At 40.9% G+C, this 20,202-nt stretch overlaps 1 protein-coding gene and 1 long non-coding RNA gene across 6 annotated transcripts in view; one reads left to right on the top strand and one right to left on the bottom strand.

Moving 5' to 3' along the window:
• The window catches only part of CUNH21orf91 (chromosome unknown C21orf91 homolog), a 130,565-nt gene extending 129,160 nt beyond the window's left edge, over positions 1-1,405 (bottom strand). Inside the window, exon 1 of the mRNA XM_045088184.1 lies at positions 1,279-1,405. Within this exon, the coding sequence (XP_044944119.1) occupies positions 1,279-1,405 (127 nt within the window). The remainder of the gene's footprint in view (positions 1-1,278) is intronic.
• Positions 1-20,202, top strand: part of LOC106003575 — a 127,354-nt gene that overhangs the window by 13,556 nt on the left and 93,596 nt on the right. Inside the window, exon 1 of one of the 5 annotated variants that reach the window (XR_006609039.1) lies at positions 16,685-16,834. The exons of the other annotated variants lie outside the window; for them this stretch is intronic. This is a non-coding gene — a long non-coding RNA (uncharacterized LOC106003575). Of the gene's footprint in view, positions 1-16,684; positions 16,835-20,202 lie in introns of those variants that run through there. 5 annotated transcript variants of the gene reach the window in all.

Below are 20,202 nucleotides of genomic sequence, written 5' to 3'. Positions count from 1 at the left end.
GGATCCATCACCTTTAAAATGGATTACAGAAGCCATCTTAGAACTATCCGAGTTAAATAAGGTAATCCACGGAAGGTGTTTTATTTTAGCATGGTATCACCACTACAGCAACCTTGAACAGTCTTATTTGGCCCTCAGTTTCCTTCCATGTAAAATACAGGTTTGAGCTGGATCATTTCTAATGCCTCTGTCCACCCCAAATTAAAATCTACAATGTAAAAGAATATATAGAGCCAACTCTATTTTCAAAGAACATAAAATTAGATCTTTCACTGTAGTATTATTAAGGACATAGTAATTCAGATGCTATACAAGAATCATATTTCTAAGTGAGCCCTTAATTAAATGGTAATAATTACTATAGTTATTAAAGCTGAAGTTCTATGTATTCTATTTACCCGCAAGAAATTCAAGATCTTCCATCAGTGATCATGTTCAGCAACTATAATTCTTCCAGAGAGTAAAATGGCAAAACTCTTATAACTGATATGATCTTAAATGGATGAGTATCATATAATTATATGCTTTTATTATAAAAATATTAAGATTCTTTTTAGAGTCATAAATATTTTTTATAAAATCAAGGTTCATAACATTAAGATTAAAGAAACACCTCCCACATGTTTCTTGAGGGCAAACTCTTCATGTCCATACATGCATCAGCTGTACGCCAATCCAGACAAATAGTACATGGTAACATATTTTTTTTAAATATTTGGAGAATTCTTTTTCATATGTTTTCAGAGATAATATTAAGAAATGTAAAAAAAAAAACCCTTTTTAATGTTTAAAAATTATTAAAATTTTGTGTGATTACTGAAAAGAAGTTATCTAAAAATTTTAAAAAAGTTTTCCCAGATAAGACAGCACTAGGGAAAAGAGTTCTAGCTCACCTCAGTAAGGTACCAGCATGGAAGACCAAAGGAATTCAATTACATTCGCCCACAAGGTAAATAACAAAACCATCCACACAGGTCAGTTTTAAACTTGACAACTTAATAAGGTTTCAACCCAGAAAACATGTTCACTAGTCAATACATATACTTTGTTTTTAGATTAGCAAAAACGGGATTAATTCTGTGGGACTTAAAAAAAAAAAATGATTTTTAAGTTCACAGCGGTGAGAACTTCAGCTTCCTTTCCATAAATCTTTAACAGATCTTCACACATCATACTTGGCACAACTTCCAACCATTCAAGAAATTTTATTTTACTTTATAAACTAGTTCAGCAAAAGTAAAGTTCATGCCCTAAAATGAATCTACGCCGTGTCCTTACCCTCAATGTTTAGCTCAAAACAAACGTGGCAGAAGGAGAGGGTTTCTTTGTCTGTTCCCAGTTTACAAACACTGCAAATGTTGTCGTCATTCAGATCAATGTTTACAAACTGCTCCTCCGCGTTCATAGTGCCCCTGTCGAGAAACAGAAAGGGAGAGTTACGCGGTTCCCAGAACCTGACAGCGGGGCGGGGTTCGGAACTCCTGGGAGAAGGATGCTGTTTCTCTAATGCAACGGACTCCCCAAACCAGCATCGCCACACTTGCGCTTCAGGCTCGCTCTTCCTGTGTAAGGACACGAAGCTGGTAAAACTTAAGGTTTGCCACAGGCGTCACATGCCCAAGCGCCTTTTTCGGATTCCTGTATTTCATTCGGCTGAGGAGGGCATCCGAAGGGAAGCAGCGGCGGGGGTTCTGCTCTGCTCAGTCCCGGCTCAGAGCTTAGCGGGGCCGCCAGGGGTCTTTCAACCTACTGAACGCTGTTAAATGCAGGGAAAACGACCTGTTCGGGACACCGCTTTGCTGTCTTCATTGTGGGGACCCCGGGGTGCGTTTCGCTAACTCGACGTAGCGAGGCTTCCCATCGGAGATGCGCGGCGGGAAAAGACACGTGGAGGCGCGCACACCCGAGGACGTCCCGGCAGCGTCTCCAGCTCCGGCACGGAAGGCCGGGCAGCGGCTCCCCCGTGCGGGTCCGGCACCGCCGGCGCCGGGGTGTCCAAGCCGGGCGGGGAGGCGCCTAGGGGTCCCCTCGCCCCGGACTCTCTCCCACCCAGGAAGAAGGCGTCCAAGGGCCAAGTCAGCCCTGGACTCAGCGCCGCGGGGAGCCAGGCCCCCAGTCCACATCCGGCGTTGGGGGCGCGCCCGCCGCTCAGGATGCCGCGGACCGGAGTCCGTCCCTCCTTCCGTCGGGGCGCCCCGCGCGGACCGGTGCCAGGGGCCGCGGGGCTCGGAGCGGAAAGGCTCAAAAACCTCTGCTCTGGTCATGGAGGAGGCCCTTGGTTGGATCCTCTTTCTGCTCTCTGGAAGGGAATTCTTGTCCATTGCTGCCTGTGGCCCCCTGCTCTGTTCTCTGGAAGGACTCAAACCTTGTTTATTATTTTTCTTGGTCACATCTGAGATTGGCTTTGGGAATCTGTTCTCCCTGGGGGGAGATATATTTGCAGGTGTTTATAGGCCCATAGGTTGCTCAAAGAGTCACATTGCTCCTTGGTTCTTAGGCTCATAGATTCTTTAATAACAAAATTTCCTTGATTTTAGTAAGCGCCTACTTTATTTTCTTACAATATGTCTCTAAGTACCACCCCAAATTTTCCTCTTTTTAAAAACTTTTGTTTTTTGTTTTTGTTTTTGGTTTGTTTTGTTTTGTTAAAGTGTGCCCCACACCCAGTGTGGAGCCTAACTCAGGGCTTGAACTCAAGACCCTGAGATCCAGAGAATTAGGTGCATAACTCACTGAGTCACCCAGGTGCCCTCCCCGATTTTTCTGAATATATTCTGCACAGGCTTCAGTTTCTGCTCTACCTCTGATATGGTCTTTCATTTTAATGGTAGTTATCTTGAAGCCATCTGAAAAATTCGGTGAGCATGGGAAGGCCATAATTGTAATTTTGGCCACTTAGGATCCAGAATCAGTCAGTGATTCAGGCCAGAGGTCTTAATCTTTTTTTTTTCACCTTCAAATCATTGTCTCTTTCTCAAATGGACTTCTCTGATCACCATATGTAAATGTTCTACCCAGTGCCACTTTACCCTGATCTTAAAAAAGACAAAACACCTTATCACATATATATAAAAACACACACATATATATATATATATATGAAATAGGTATATATGAGATATACCTATTAATTGTCATACTTACTGTTTATTGTCTTTTCCTCCTCTATAATGTAATGTCATGAGGTTAGGAAATTATATTTTTTTCTATGATATATTCCATGGATGGAGAATAGTGTCTCTCTGGCACATAGTAGGTGCTCAGCAAACATTCATTGAATGATGAATGAATGGATGATTTGAGATTATGCAGATTCTTTAAGATCTTCTACATATCTTGCCATTAGTAAACTCTGCAAATAATGGGTTATAGCCATTTCTCCCACTTCCATGTAAACAGAATCCTTGTTTTGTGTATTTGGTTGAGCAGGGTAGGGAGGATGCATCTTTATTCCCTGTTCTCTAATCATAGATATTCTATGCCAGTTGTGGAAATTCCATTCTTCTTTGTTCAACCTAACAATAGACAAGTGACCCAGTCTTGGCTTAGTGAGAGGTAAGCAAAAGTGTTTTAAGATGGAGAACATCTGGGGAGCCAGGTGGTGGTATTAAGGAGGGCAGGTATTGCATGGAGCACTGGGTATAGTGCAAAAACAATGAATTCTGTTATGCTGAAAAGAAATAAAAAAAAAAAAAAGTTAAAAGAAGAACTCAAATCATAAGGAAAAAAAAAAGATGAAGAGCATCTGGAAGAAAAAAGTTGTTTTTTTCCTGCTCACTCCCTTCTTGCTTTGGCTGCTGTTTATTTTTGTGATAGTGAGATGTTGAGGCTTTAGCAGCCATCTTGTGACCATGACCATGAAGGCAGATATTGCTGACATACTGAGGCTGAAAGATGGAAAGATAAAAAGAATGGGGACTCATGACATAATTGAATCACTTCTGTTTAAAGTGAAATAATAAGTATCTACTTTATTTAATCCACTTTTTGTCTGCTGTTCTGTTACTTGTTTATTGCAGCTGAAAGCATCCTGAGTAGCAGTGTTTTTAGTAGCTGCTCAAACTAATTGGCCACTGTACTGCTACTCATTTAACCATTTGTCCATTCACTCATTAAGTGTCTGATATACCAGGATATATGCAAAACTCAGAGTAAGAAGGTTAATAAGATACAGTTCATGCATATCTTCTAGGAATTGACAGTAAGGGTACAAAGAGTTATATAAACAGCCTCTGAGTTACAAAGGTATGAAAGCGATATGGCATTCAGTAGAAGTCATACTTTGAATTCTGAATTTTGATCTTTTCCTGGGCTGAGATGTGTGGTGCCGTACTGTGTCATGACACTGGGCAGTAGCAGTCACCATGGCTCCTGGTCAGCCACATGGTCACCAGGTAAACAACAGGTACACTTACAGCCATTTTGTACTCATATAATCATTCCGTTTTTCACTTTCAGTATAGTAGTCATAAATTTCACAAGACACTATTATTACTTTATTGCAAAATAAATATACTTTATTATAAAATGTCTTTGTATTAGATGATTTTGTCCAACTGTAGACCAATGTAAGTGTTTTGAGCATGTTTAAGGTAGGCTAGTGTAAGCTATGGTGTTTGATAGGTTCACTTTATTAAATGAAATTTTAACTTAAGATATTTTTAATTTACATTGAATGGGCTTATAAGGGTATAACCTCACTGTAATTAGAAGTTCTGTATCTAGCACATTGTTATCACAGAGCAGATGTTTGTTAATGTTCAGATTCAGTATAATAGTAGTTGGTTAGTCTTCTGGGTAGACCAGCATAGGTAGAGGTGGTCCATCCTGTCATCTCTGCTGTGGGTCCATGTGGATTTTACTTTCAGTCACCATTTGAGGGAGGCTTTTTTCTATTGTCAAAGAAGAGTAGCACCAATATAGGCAATTTTGACCATATTATTTATTTCCTGTTTACTCGGGCATTAACTCATGGGTGAAGAAGATGAGAGAGTTAATGAATCAGCTGGGATAGTGGGAATCAGGGATCGTTTGCCTCTTTCTCCTCCACATCCCTCAATGGGTCCTTCTGAAACACCCAGGAGAATGGAACAGACTGGGGTTAGAATGTGTTGATTAATTTGTGGCAGCTTTAGAATGCTGCTTGCTACAAGCTATTGATAAAATTTTCATGTGTGCCTAGAGAATTACAGAGTGTTAACTATTTCAGTTTAATAATATGGAAAACTAGTGTTTTTGTTTGTTTGTTTGAAAAACATTAAAACAAAAAAGCTTTGCAGCTTTATCATCCAAAGCTAGTGGTCGAGTCGTTGATATATTGAACCTTTTTTTTTCTTTTTTCTTTCTTTTCTTTTAACAATTTTTTTTTTAACAAATGCGTTCAGTGTGCAAATGATAATGTTAAGTGCCAAATGAGGATGTGGGCTCTATACGAAGAGCTCAGCAAGGGAAGTTGACTGTATCTAGCTCTTTTTTATAATTAAAGTTCAAATGACAAATGCATGTATTTTTAGGATGAGTCTTAATTTCTCCAAAGTGCATTACATGATATTAGGTTCACTGACTTACATTTTATGTTAGGCTCATTAAAAATTTATATAGAAAAAAAGCTTATATAGCAAACTCAAGAAAAGGTAGTGACTAAGGGTAATACACTGGCCTCTGACAAACTTAATAGGTAGATTAATTTCTGTGCCCACAGAAACTGTTCAGAAGGTACTCTTGGTTTGCTTTATTCATTTAAAGTTTATGCTAAGTACCTTTAAATCGAAGAATCCTTAAATTTTCATTTCTGTTTTGGAATATTTTTGGAATTTCCATTCTTTATTCCTGTCTACTTGGGAGTCCTTGACTTCTCTAATGGTATTTGATGGTTTTCTTTGTTTGCTTTTGCTTTGTGAAGTATAATAGCTAGCTGCATTTAGCCAAATGTAGAAGAGAGATTATAATTGTCATTTGTGATACATGTAAACTTGTTATTTAAAGAGAGGAACCACTTATGTATGTACCTGTGAAGAAAATACAAATGGAGGATATAAAAAAAGTGTCAGAGGTAGTAAAATTAGCAACTATGCCTGAACCAAACGTGTATTTTGATTTTTATAATGATTTTCTTGTAAGGAGGTTGAAGTATTTCAGGTATTATTTTATGTTTATGACACCCCTACTATTGTATAGAAGAAAATGCCATCTGTATATTGTGGCATTGAAGAATGATGTGTCCATAGGATAGAGATGAGAGTGTTTCCACAAGCAATGAATTTCCTGTACTCATGAAAGACGTATTTATTCCATAGATGGCATCCTGTATTGTGAACTGAGCTATTGCCATGCCCAAGAGGGTTGTCTCTAAAAATTCTCACTCACAGGACTTCCATAGAGTATACCTGGCATCAGATTCATTGAGAGGCATACAGGCTAGGAAATGGAACTTGCTAGAATGCAGCATTTAGCACCCCTCTTAAGTAAGACGTCTTGCAGCGTTCCTCACAGCAATCAGGGGGCATCAATTCCCAAGTCCCTGCAGGGGCCTGTCAAATTAGGAGGATCATCACACTCAGGGAACCTAAAGCTATGATTTCCCACAAGGTATTTATGGTTCATATATAGTTTCTCTCCTGCTAGATGCAATTTGTTCATTTTTATCATAAGAAGTGTTGCTTAGTAGTACCAGTTACATTCTACTTTTTTCAGGTTTCCAGAGAAACAGTGTTATAAAGTTAAGCCAAGGTCAGATTTGTTCATAAAGGACAAAAAGTTTTGTTAATGCTTTACCCACAGTTATGCTGCCTCTTTTGTACTATTAAGACTAGGCTGGAAGCTTAGCAGATATCCCTCACTCGTGGAGTGATATGCTTTCTCTGGTCCTTGAGAAGATGGAGTGGATTACATTTAATTCTATAGCTAGGGAAATATTTTTCAACTTCATTATTTTACAAATAAAATCGTATTAAACCATGTTCTGTATTTACAACAGTAGTTAGAATTAACTTTTCACATGTCAGTAGTACAGATCTAACGGGGAGAACACAGCCCCACTGTTGAGATCCCCACATTACAGAATGTTGTGATCCAGAATGTAACCACTTCCAGCACATCAACTGACTCTCCACTTGAATCTTAAAGGGCACAGTCAAGGACAGATCTTTCCAGGCATATGGGAAAAATATGAGAGAACTTCTCTCAGTTTAACATTTTCCAGCAGAAAGCTTGTGACTTGTAATACCAAAATGCCATAAAATGCATGTATCTCTCTCAGCTCTGCACATTTAGGACAAATTTATACTGATCCTTCTAAAATGCAATATGGTGCACATTTTGTGAGGCATAACTTACGTGTAGTGAAATGCACACATCTTAAGTGCACAATTTAATAATGAATCGGTATGTCTATGTAGTCCGCACCATTGTCAGGGTGTAAAGCATCTATTACCTTAGAAAATTCCCTTGTACACCTTCCTGGTCAGTCTCTTTTCTTTCAATCCACCGTAAGGCAACTATTATTCTAATTTCTATCTACATCAAATAGATTTACCTGTTTTGAATTTTGTCTACATGGGACGTGAAGCAAATGCTGTCTTGTGTCTGGCTTCTTTTGTTCATCATGTTTTTTGCTTCATCTATGTTACTAGTTGCAGCACTAGTTCAAGTAAATACTTGGAGAGGAATTGCTACGTCATAGATTAGAAGTATGAGTACCATCATAACAACCTACCAAGCAAGGTCCAAAGTGCTTCCCCTATTTTGCATGTTCAGCAGTTTATGAGAGATCTGGTTGCTCCATGTCCTTTCTTGCATTCGATGTCATCAGCCTTTATTTTTAGCCATGCCCATGAGTGTAAAGCTCCTGGAAGAAAGAAAACCAGGACTATCTTTGTCACCTTGAGGTAGATAAAGATTTCTTCTAGAAATCACTAACTATAAAAGAAACAATTGAATAATTGGATTTATCAAAATTCAAAGTTTCTGTTCATTGAAAGACACTTTAGGCTTTGGGGCTGAAAGACACTTTAGGCTGTTGGGATCCTGCAAGTGGTTAGGCTACTAACTCACTTCTAGAGCAGGTTTTTTCTACCTTAGCATTATTGACACTTTGGGCTGTTGACTGCTGATACTGAGGGCTGTCTGTCCATTGCAGGACATTTAGCAGCATCTCTGGCTTCTACCAGAGGTGGTGCTATAGCACCACCTTCAGATGTGACCACTCAATCCATTTCCAGACAGTGCCAACATTCCCATGGGGAGCAGACCCCCATTGCCAATGGCCGGCTGCTTCTCTCCACTTTACCCACTGAGAACCACTGCTCTAGGGTTTGTCTTAACTCTCAGGCCAGTTTTGATACCTAATGCACCTTTTTGGAGTCCTCTGGACTTCAACTGACCCATGAATGGACTGGAAATCTTTGGAATGCCCTGTGCTGAAGAATATCGCTTAGAAACCCTTATTACTTTGGTGACCACCCAGCGTTAAATTAGAATCAGAGCATGCCTCAGAGAGAAGGCCAGGCTGGAGGAAAATAGCAATTCACTTTGTTATTTTCAATTTAGTGTTGAAACACTTCAGTCAATGATTTATTATTTTTTAATAAAATATAATGTAGTTCCCCCAGAGAGCTCTTAATCCTCTTAAGAATACAGAAAACAGCTCTATACCTATTATAAATATAATTTTCATAAGCCCTAAGTCATACAAGCGGAAGAGGTAACATTTTATTTTCTTACAATTGAGCTCAGTTTCGACTGTATGCTCCATTTTTCCTGATGCTATAAAAACTGTATGTTGGCATTTCTAGGTGATTTTAGTCTCTGTTATGCTTTTTCAGTCCAAGTTTGAAATCATGTCATTCCTGGGTTTTACCTTTTCCTCCTCTTCTTCAGGGTGACACTCCTGCCCCAAGGTTTATTTATGATAATGACAGAGTGGAAGTTGGGAGAGAAGGTCCAGGAGGGAGGGTGTCAGCTTTCTAGTGGTCCTGGTATTTGGCACTCTTCCAAAGGCCACCTTGTGAACTCTTCGCAATTGAAAGGCCTCAGTTGCACGATTCACCATGGCCTTTGGGTTACAAATGCAAGTAATTTGGCCCTTGGCCTTCTCCTTTAACTAACATCTGAGCCCTGCTTGGGGAAGTGGGGAAGTGTATTGTCCACTGCTCACTGATGAGCTTAAGGTAGAAGCAGAGCTGTCCTAGGAGCCTCTTTGTTCATTCCCTGTTGTCACACCCAGCCATATCTAATTGTTGGCCTGATGTCTTTTGGTGCAGAGAGACCCACACTACCATTTCTTTCCTGATGCTAGGACACCATCTTGATGTAACACACTAGAACACCATGCTTTTCTCCATTTTCTCTCCCCAGGCTACACACCTGGAATGGAGGGTTATATTCAAATCCTCCCTTTATATTCAGCTAGGGTGGGGAAGGAGGGTGGGGGAAGTCAGAGATTTCTGAGGGAAGAGGAATTATTCATATAGAAAAGGATAAAGATATGCTTCAGGCCTGAGTTTCAGGGTCTGTAAGGCAGTGGAGGTGTGAAATATTATGATGATCTAGCATCTGAACACGCTTCCTACATTGGGGAATTTTTTATTTAATTAAGCAGAGCCCATATCCAGTTGTAGAGGCTGGATGTGAAGCAGTGGGCACGTGACTTAGGTTCCATCAGTGTTTTCTACTGGCTTTGAGTTGAAAGTAGTGATACCAAAGAACACTGAGACACAGAATCCATTCTGGTGGGCCCCAGCAGTGGTGGCCTCAGCTGCATCTCCCTCCCTGCCTCCCTCCTTCCTTCTTTCCTTCCTCGCTCTCCCCTACTTCCTTCCTTCATTTTTTAAGATATATATATATATATTCTATTTTAGGGAGAGAGAGTGAATGTGAGATGTGAGCAGGGGGAAGGGGCAGAGGGAGGGGGAGAGAGAGTCTCAAGCAGACTCCATACTGAACTTGGAAACTGACTCGGGGCTCCATCTCACCAACTTGAGATCATGACCTGAGCTGAAATCAAAAGTTGGCCACTCGACTGCACATACTTTTCATGGTCACTAGGGGCAATGCTTGTGTCCAGCAGTACAAGCTGCAGTTTCTAGGTCTGGAGGAGGAGGTGGTAGAATTTCTACTGGACCAGTCCCATGGCTTCCATTTTATATTATTTAGATTTTGTTATATAAGGGACCACCCTAAAATTAAGTGACAAGTGACAGAGACTCTCTTCTTGATTAAAGTTTAAGCAGGCTCCTCTGAGTTCTCTTTTCATCTAGTTTCTCAACTTTAGCCTATAAAACCAGCAGACGGTAGGGACAGATGATGTTGTCTACTTCCTCGCCCCCCGCTACTATGCACACTAAAAGACTTGAACAAACGCTAACATTTTTAACTCAAGGCCACATCCCTGGGATAACACTTACCCCTTGGTGTGCCTGCCTGAGACAGTCAAGACTGCCTGACAAATTACTGTTTGTTTCAGCCCAAACCTGGTATTAAGTAGATAGGTTTCTGAACCGCCTCTCATAGAGCACTTCCTTTAGAAAGCTTGTAGTCGTGAATCCTTTCTTCTCCCCCTGAGCCGTAGCTCTTCTGCCACCCACAAGACAAAGTCATCTCTTTGAAATGCAGTCAGGAAAACAACTTTTCTCCCTGCCAGGTTGGAGGGTGCTCAGCTCTAACTTACACTATTGCCTTCTGGCATAAAGCTACAAGAAATTTCCTTCTCCACCAAATAGACTCCAGTTAACAAACCTGATCTTTTCTTGTTCCTCCTGTTTCTTCCCTCATTTCCCTTTAAAATTCCTAGTCCACTCTGCACCGATCAGAGTTCAGTTCACACTGGACCCTCTTCCTCACTGCTGCAGCTCCTACGGAATGAAGTCCTTCCTTCCTTCTTCAGCTAGTCTCCAGGTCAAGCTTTGAACAGGCTGTCTCAAAATTTGATAGGCTATTGAGTTCCAGAGTCTCTGGAATGGTCACTTTGGACCGGGTTTAACTGGCTAGCTCTGAGCCCACTCATATCTGCAAGCCGCTTCTGGTCAGTGAGATAGCTCTGTTTTGGTGATGTGGGTGATGTCAGCTGAGGTTATGGAGACACCTGGACTCTATGTCCCCGTCACCCAGGAGCCAGCCTAGGCTTATTCCCATGACTGCACAGCACAGCTCTAAGAGGGAGTGGCCTTGCAAAGCCGACATTTACAACTGATGCAAATTACTTCTTCTGCTTCTGTTGGCCAGCCCAGAATCAAGAGGTTAAGACATATACTTCTTATTGGGAGGAGCTCCAAAGTCCCATTGTCAAAGGGACAAGGATATAGGGTCGGGAATGTTGGAGCCATTTTTGTGGACAACCCGCAGTCATGCTGTGCATGTGTGGTCCTTTGAACCAGGTTTTGGAGCCTCCTTTATTTTTCAGTGAAAACTTTTTGCTGGTATCAGCCTAAATTGTTTCTGTGACATATAATTAAACATCTTGTTGAATATACTTAGTCACACCCACATTCCTCCCTGAGCATCCTCCATCCTGAGGTAGAAAAGGTGAGAGGTGAGACAGACCCTTGGAGTGGAGTCTTGCCATAACATGGGAATCGTCTACCACTAGTTGGAATTGAATTGGAATCAGTGATGGACTGGCACGTGGCAATGCCCATATTATATATATATAATAATAGCACTTGTGAAATAAACATTAAGTAACACAGGTCCTACGTGATAAAGTCTTTCTATACAAATGTGACTCACAACAAGGCCTATGGAAGTCATGTTGTGGGGAGTTCTAATTTTTCTAAGGGAGCTCTGTAGAGGTTTTTTCCCTTCTTATTGCATATTAATTATTATTTCAGAAATTTAGACAAATCTACAAGGTAGATTTGATTGAGCTATCTTTTTTTTTTAAGATTTTATTTATTTATTTGACAGAGATCACAAGTAGGCAGAGAAGCAGGCAGAGTGGGAGAGAGGAGGAAGCAGGCTCCCCACCAAGCAGAGAGCCTAATGAGGGGCTCAATCCCAGGACCTTGAGATCATGACCCAAGTTGAAGGCAGAGGCTAAACACACTGAGCCACCCAGGTGCCCCTGAACTATCTTTAATCAGTTCTTTTGAAGGGGTATCACCATAAATTTTACATTAGAATCTCATAAGAATATGGTACACTGTTTTAAAGAATACACATTTGGTATTATGTTTAATATATCCCCTCCTTCTCCCTCTCCTGCTCCCCTGCTTGTGTTCCCTCTCTCATGGTGTCTCTCTCTAGCAAATAAGTAAATAAAAACCTTTTAAAAAAATATTTTGTTTGTCTTTTTCACAAAATTGGGAGTTTTCACATTTTCTTAATCCCAGCCCTGGTTAAAGGCAACTGTAAGTTTATCAGAGTCTGTCCTTGTATTTCTTTCTGGAGAAAGAAAAACACCCTTTTGCTGACTGGTCTCAGGTGTTTTTTTTTTTTTTTTTAAGATTTTATTTTTTTATTTGACAGAGATCACAAGTAGGCAGATAGGCAGGTGGTGGAGGGTGAAGTAGGCTCCCTGCTGAGCAGAGAACCTGATGCAGGGCTCGATCCCAGGACCCTAAGATCATGACCAGAGCCATAGGCAAAGGCTTAACCCACTGAGCCACCCAGGCATCCCTGGTCTCACTTTTAATTCATTGCTACTAATCACAGGTGGATACTGATACTCTCCAGCAACTATACTGCATTTCACTCTTCCTCTGCTCCTCTAGCCCTCCCCTCACTCATTTCCCAGGCACTGTTTTCTTCTTCCTTCCTTCTCCTCGGTCTCTTCCCCTGGATCCACCCTCATCCTCACTCTGCTAAGACATTTTTTTTCTATTTTACTGGAATATTAAAAGCCCCCAGAAGTGTGTTTCTGCCACCACATCCCTCTATCTCCTGCTTACTCTGTGCCCACATACTCTGTTTTTCATTATTTTTTTAAGCTTTATTTACTTATTTAAGAGAGACAACGAGAGGGGCACCTGGGTGGCTCAGTGGGTTAAGCCTTGGCCTTCAGCTCAGGTCATGATCTCAAGGTTCTGGGATCGAGCCCCGCATCAGGCTCTCTGCTCAGCAGGGAGCCTGATTCCTCTCTCTCCCTCTTTGCCTGCCTCTCTGCCTATTTGTGATCTCTCTCTCTGTCAAATAAATAAATAAAATCTTTAAAAAAAGAGAGAGAGACAACGAGAGGGAGCAGGGAGAGGGGCAAAGAGAGGGGGAGAGAGAGAATCTTACGCAGACTCCCCACTCTCAGAACCTGAGATCAGAACTTGAGGCAAACAAAGAGTCAGATGCTTAACTAACTGAGCTGTAAAGGCAACCCCTGTTTTTCATTATTATGAGTGAACTTTCCACAGTCCTAGTTAAAGCCAGTCCCTTCCACTCGCTCATGATTTTCCATCCGCTCTCATGTGTTCAAGGATATCACATCTTCAGTTGACTTCTGTCCTCTGTATAATCATGTTTCCTTTGTTGCTTGCTCATTTTCATGAGCTTATGCGATTCTATTATTTCTCCTATCTTAGGGAGGCAGAATTTTCCAGACTCTTTAACTGCCTTCGGGTACTGGATCACCTCTCTGCTATTGTGAAAAGCAAATCTTCTCAGTACTTATAGCTACTTGATATCTGCAATCTACTTGTCTCCCATTTTCTAATCAGGCATTCATTCTCATGGCTTCCACAAAACAGCTTTTTTAAAATTGCCATTGATTCTTCCACATGGTTAAAACCAGTGCTTGATCTCAGTTTTCATCTTACTTGAGCTCTCGGCAGCATTTGACAGGGTTGATCACTTTTCCCTTAACTGTTTTCTTGACATTGGGGACTTCATTACCCCTCCTTTTCAAGTCTCCCTTGCTCTGTGCCCCATTCTCTGTTGTTATACATCCCCAACCTCAACATTGACATACCCCAGACTCAGTCTCAAATCACTCCTTAGCCCAAACCTTTTTTCTCTTCTCCAAATTCACACACCCACACCCGTACTCAGAATTTCCTCTTTGATGTCTAATAAGCATCACAAATCCCCAAATGTCCAGTGACTCCAGAGCTCAAACCTTATAAGGTCAAACCTTACAAATTCCCCTTCCTCCTTCCTATACCCCACCTTCCTCCCTCCCTCCATCCCTTTTTCTCTTTCTTTCTTTCTTTTCTTTTTCTTTTCCTTCCTTCCCTCCTTTCTTCATTTTTGAGATATAATTCATATAGTGTACAACTCAGCCATTTGAAGTATCCAATTCAATGGATTTTAGTATATTTATAGAGTTGTGAAACCATTACCATAATAAATTTTAGAACATTTTAAATCGCCCTCAAAGGAAATCCCATGTACCACCCAGCTTTCCTCTCCCACCCCATGCTCTGTCCCAGCCTTAGGGACTTTCTGCCTCTATAGATTTGCTTGTTCAGACATATCATGTTAGTGTAATCATACAATGTGGTCCCTTGTGACTGGCTTCTTTCAATTCACACAATGTTTTCAAGGTTCATCCACATTGTACTAAGTATTGTTACCACAGTCTTTTTAATTTCCAGATAATATTCCATTGTATGGATATAGCATACTTTGTTACCCATTCATCAGTCAATGGTCATTTGGGTTGGGAGCACCTTTTGACTATTGCTTATACTCCTACTATGGACATTAATGTACAAGATTTTACATAGGTATGTTTTCATTTCTCTTGGGTATATATCTAGGGCTGGCTTTGCTGGATCCTAGGGTAACTCTGTGTTGAACCTGTTGAGGAAGTGCTGGCTTATTTTCCAGAGTGACTTGGGATTCTTTTCTACTGGACTCATTCCATTGATCTCCTCCAGTCAATGGTTTTAAATATTCTGTGTATGCTGAAGACTCACAAAGTTATATCTGCAGTCTAAGTAGAGCCTGTCCCTGGACTCCAGGTCCCTGTGGGCCATTTATTGCCTGTTAACATGTCCATCATTAAAGTCCTGATTTTCCTTTTCATTAACCTCAAGCCTACTTTTTCTCTTGTCTTTTTCCCAATTAGTGATGATTCCATTCTTCCAGTTTCCTGGGACAAAAACAAACAAACAGAACAAACAAACAAATAAACAAAAACCTCACTCAGAGTTGCTTTGATTTTTCTCTTTCTGTCTCAGCCCACATCTAATCTGTCAGCAACTCCTTTAGCTTTATGTTCAAAATACTCTCCCACTTCTATTCTGCACTAGCTCCTCTGCTACTATCCCAATCCAAATCTTTGTCACTTCTCTCCTGCGTTATACTAGCAGCCTCCTAACTGGTCTTGTCCTCTAGCTTTGGTTATCATTCTATCATTTAGTCTATTCTTTTTTTTTTTTTTTAAAGATTTTATTTATTTATTTGACAGAGAGAAATCACAAGTAGATGGAGAGGCAGGCAGAGAGAGAGGAAGGGAAGCAGGCCCCCTGCTGAGCAGAGAGCCCGATGCAGGACTCAATCCCAGGACCCTGAGATCATGACCTGAGCTGAAGGCAGCGGCTTAACCCACTGAGCCACCCAGGCGCCCCAGCATTTAGTCTATTCTTGATAAAGAATTGTAGGTAAACTTTTCAAAATGCCTCAGTGGCTTTCTATTTTATTAAGAGCAAAATTTCATATGGTTTCACTTATTTGTGGAGCATAACAAATAACATGGAGGACATTGGGAGATGGAGAGGAGAAGGCAGTTGAGGGAAATTGGAAGGGGAGGTGAACCATGAGAGACTATAGACTCTTAAAAACAATCTGAGGGTTTTGAAGGGGCAGGGGTTGGGAGGTTTTGGTACCCAGGTTGTGGGTATTATGGAGGGCACATATGGCATGGAGTACTGGGTGTGGTGCATAAACAATGAATTCTGTTTCGCTGAAAAGAAATTAATTTTTAAAAAAAGAGCAAAATTTCAAGTCCTTCCAGTGACCTTTGAGGCTCTACATCGTGATCCAGCTCCCATTCCATTTCTGACCCCCTGCTACTGCTCCTCTCTGTCATTGTCGTCAAGCCACACTGGCTTCACTGTTGTTACAGTGACATGACCACCAGGTCCTCACCTGGGGTCTTTTCAGGTTCTGTTCTTTATACCCAGAATTCTCTTTCCACTGGTATTGGCATGGTTGACTCCCTTGCTTCGTCTTTGCCCAAATGTTATCTTTTCCATGAGACCCTCCCTGACCACCAGGTTCCTCACTGTGCATGGAGTCCTCAAGCAAGGCTTGTTCCCCATAACCCATGAGATAGATCATGACCTGAGGCAAAATCAAGAGTCAGAGGCTCAACTGCCTGAGTCACCCAGATGCCCCTGACCACCATGTTCTAATCTGCAACCCACATCACCCAATCTTCTAAATATCTAAGGCTCTATTTTTCGCCATAGGATTCATCATCTTCTAACATACAAGACAGTTTTGTTGATTTTGGTTATTTATTTCTCTTTCTCCCTTCTAGAATGTAAATCCCACAAGGAAAAGGATTTTGTCTGTTTTATTCAGCAATTTCTAGTTTCCTGAGTAGTGCTTTACACATACTGGGGTATTCTGTTCAATAAATATTTGTGGAAGGAATTATTAAACATTTCAAAAAGATCATTGATATATACTGAATGAATGTCTATGTCCCTTCCAAATTCATATGTTGAGATCCTAACCCTTTGGAGGTGGGGCCTTTGAGAGGTAATTAGGTTGAGGTCATGAGGGTGGAGTCCTATGGTGGAATTAGTATCCTCCTAAGAAGAGGAAGGGAGGACAGATCTGGCTTTTTCTCTCTCCCCACCACATGAAGACACAGTGGGAAGACAATCATCTATAATCCAGGAAGTGGACCATCACTGAATCTGTCAACACCTAGATATTGGACTTTCCAGCCGCCAGAATGGTGAGAACTAAATGTCTGTTTTTTAAGCTACCCAGTCTTTGGTATTTTTTGTTATGGTAGTTCAAGCAGTCTAAGACAATAATTTTTAATACCAACTTGTGAGTTGTTTCTGTCATCATGGTCTCATTCATATTCCCGTTACACAACACTTATGTCCCATTTTTCTCATACATGCTAGAGGTCTTTGTCACTTTCAGCCCAGGAGATTGCTTTCACTGGATGCCAGCATATACTTGCCAGCACAGGCCAAGGAGTTAACATTCCCAAGATCAATCCTCAACCTACCATCCTCCTCCTTCATATGGTCCTACTCTGAAGTGTGTTCTAAACAGTGTTTTAGAGGCCTCAGAGGGACTGAACCCTAGTGGATGTCCACATCCTTGAATTGATTTCCTTTCTTGCCTTACTTTACTTCCCTGACTACCTGTTGATGCTTCTGCCTCTTCTCACAAATGAACTATTTTTGTGTGTGTGTCTGCTTCTGGGGGAATCCAGCTAAGATTAAAAAAAAAAAAAAAAAAAAAAAAAAAAAACCTTTGTCAAGAAATCTCTGCCCCTGTATTTCTATTTCTTTTTTTTTTTTAAATTTTTAATTTTTTAAAATTTCTTTTCAGTGTAACAGTATTCATTGTTTTTGCACCACACCCAGTGCTCCATGCAATCTATGCCCTTTCTAATACCCACCACCTGGTTCCCCCAACCTCCCAACCCCAGCCTCTTCAAAACCCTCCTATTGTTTTTCAGAGTCCATAGTCTCTCATGGTTCACCTCCCCTTCCAAATTCCCCCAACTCCCTTCTCCTCTCCATCCCCACTTGGCCTCCATGCTATTTGTCATGCTTCACAAATAAGTGAAACCATATGATAGTTGACTCTCTCTGCTTGACTGATTTCACTCAGCATAATCTCCTCCAGTCCCATCCATGTTGCTACAAAAGTTGGGTATTCATCCTTTCTGATGGAGGCATAATACCCCATAGTGTATATGGACCACATCTTCCTTATCCATTTGTCTGTTGAAGGGCATCTTATTTCTTTCCACAGTTTGGCGACTGTGGCCATTGCTGCTATGAACATTGGGGTGCAGATAGCCCTTCTTTTCACCACATTGGTAACTTTGGGGTAAATACCCAGTAGTGCACTTGCAGGGTCATAGGGAAGCTCTATTTTTAATTTCTTGAGGAATCTCCACACTATTTTCCAAAGTGGCTGTATTTCTATTTCTTAATGTTCTAGTTCTCCAAAGGGATATACTGAGTCAAAAGTGGATTTTTCACTGGTTTTGGGTATTCAATTTTAAAATCTTTATATTTGGGGTATTTTACTTTATGAGTCTTGGTTTTAGGTGAGAGTTTATCTCTTTCTGTAGGGGCTAGAAGCACCATTTATTCACTTTGTTTTGCCTCTTTTGAAACTAGGGCTTAAGCATGTGACCCCAGTTTGGCTAAACAGATGGATCTTCCCCTAGATAATGTCTGGCATGCAAAGAAGACAGGCTAGCAAAGAGTCTCCTCAGGTCGTGTGACTGTTTCAGCAGGTTCCAGTTTCTGGAGACTGCATCAGTGCTGGTGCCAGCAGCAATTACTAGCATCCAGTGCTGTAAGAATCAGAGTACAAGAGCAGTGCTATTCTGTAGAAATGTGAGCCATATGTCCTTAAAATTTAGAGTGCAGGGCACCTGGCTGGCTCAGTCTGTAGAGCATGCAACTTTTGATCTTGGGATCAGAAGTTTGAGCCACACATTGATTGCAGAGATTATTTAAACAAATAAGAACTTTCTGCTAGTTTAACTTAAAAAGGTTAAAAAATATACCCAGGTTAAATTAATTTTCAGCACATACTTTATTTAACCCAAATGTTATTTTTTCAGTGTCTAGTCAATTTAAGAAATTGGCCTAGATAGAGCTTAGAGGCAGTGGGCAACTGTTTCTTTTTCCTTTTCCTTTCTTTTTCTGGGGAAGAATTTATTTATTTATTTGACATAGAGAGAGTGCATATGAGCAAGGGAGGGGCACAACACAGAGAGAGAGCATGGAGAAGATTTTATTTATTTATTTGGAACAGAGAGAGCGAGAGCGCATGAGCAAGGGAGAAGCCAACACTCTGCTGATCAGAGAGCCCATGTGGGGTTTAATCCCAGGACCTGGGGACCATGACCGGGGTCGAAGGCAGAAGCCCAACCAACTGAGCCACCCAGGTGCCACTGTAACTATTTCTTCATACAGGACCACATCCTTGCTGTGCTGTGATTAGTGCACTGACACTGATCTCAGAACCACTGAACCTCCTTCTGTTGCATCTCTTAACAATTCAATATTCTCTCAGTACTCACATTTTATGCCACAGTTGGTTTCTGTTATTTGCAGCTAAGTGGCCTCTTGATAATACAAATTTAAATCAGAAGTTTGGGCATAGACATTTAAAGGAAGGAAGGGATTTGAAACTGCATATCTGTCTTTGTTAAGGGTTATTATAGATTGGATTATTGTTCAACAAATATCCCCCCCCACCAAAAAAAAAAAATCACCCTCCACAAATAGTCTCCTACTATTGGTAGAATATTCTAGCTTGCCTTACTGAAGTTGGGTTCAGCCATATGACTTGCTTTGGCTGATGGGATATTAGTGGGTATGCTGTGAGCAAAGATCTGAGATGTGTTTGTATGATGGTTGCCTGCTGTCTTGAATTTCTACCATTAGTATGAGAAAAGATATGCCCCAGCTAGCCTGGTGGTCCAAGGAGGATAAGAAGTATGTAGAACAACTTGACCCAATTGAACCCTAGCTGGATCAGCCAGTTTTCGCGAATAAAAGGAAGACCAAGTACTTATGTTAAGCCATCTAATTTTGTTATGCAGCATTACTGTAGCAATAGCTAAAGGTAGTGAAAGGGAGTGAAAATGCTTGCAATTAAGCAGTGGGTCTCTGGCATACTATGGTATGCACAATCTGTGAACACAGTAAATTAAATGACTCATGCTGGAATACAGTGCTAATTGAAGGAAGGGATTGGGTGACCAATTAGATTCTGTTAGGGGATGGTAGGAAGACCTATTTAAGACCTATAGAATACAGTGTTTACTGATAACATTTTCACATAGCTTAACCAAATAGATTTACTAATGTAAAATCATGTCATTTCCTACTTCAGGCATGGATTGAAAAATCAATGACTTTTTTGACTCTGCAAAAAGAGTACCACATTTCTTGTAGCCACTGGATTAAGTGTGCCAAAAGACACACACAGTCACTGAATCTGCAGCTTACATTCAATATCAGTTGAATTTACAGCCTTGTCATGTGCCCTCTATGAATTCTGATATGAAGGTATTGATAGGAATGGAGATTTTGTTACATGGGAGGAGCTTCA

The sequence above is a fragment of the Mustela putorius genome, unplaced genomic scaffold, assembly GCF_011764305.1.
Source record: "Mustela putorius furo isolate JIRA1106 unplaced genomic scaffold, ASM1176430v1.1 tig00003834_pilon_pilon_pilon, whole genome shotgun sequence".
Classification (NCBI taxonomy): Eukaryota; Metazoa; Chordata; class Mammalia; order Carnivora; family Mustelidae; genus Mustela; species Mustela putorius.
This window is presented reverse-complemented; position numbering and strand designations above follow the sequence as displayed.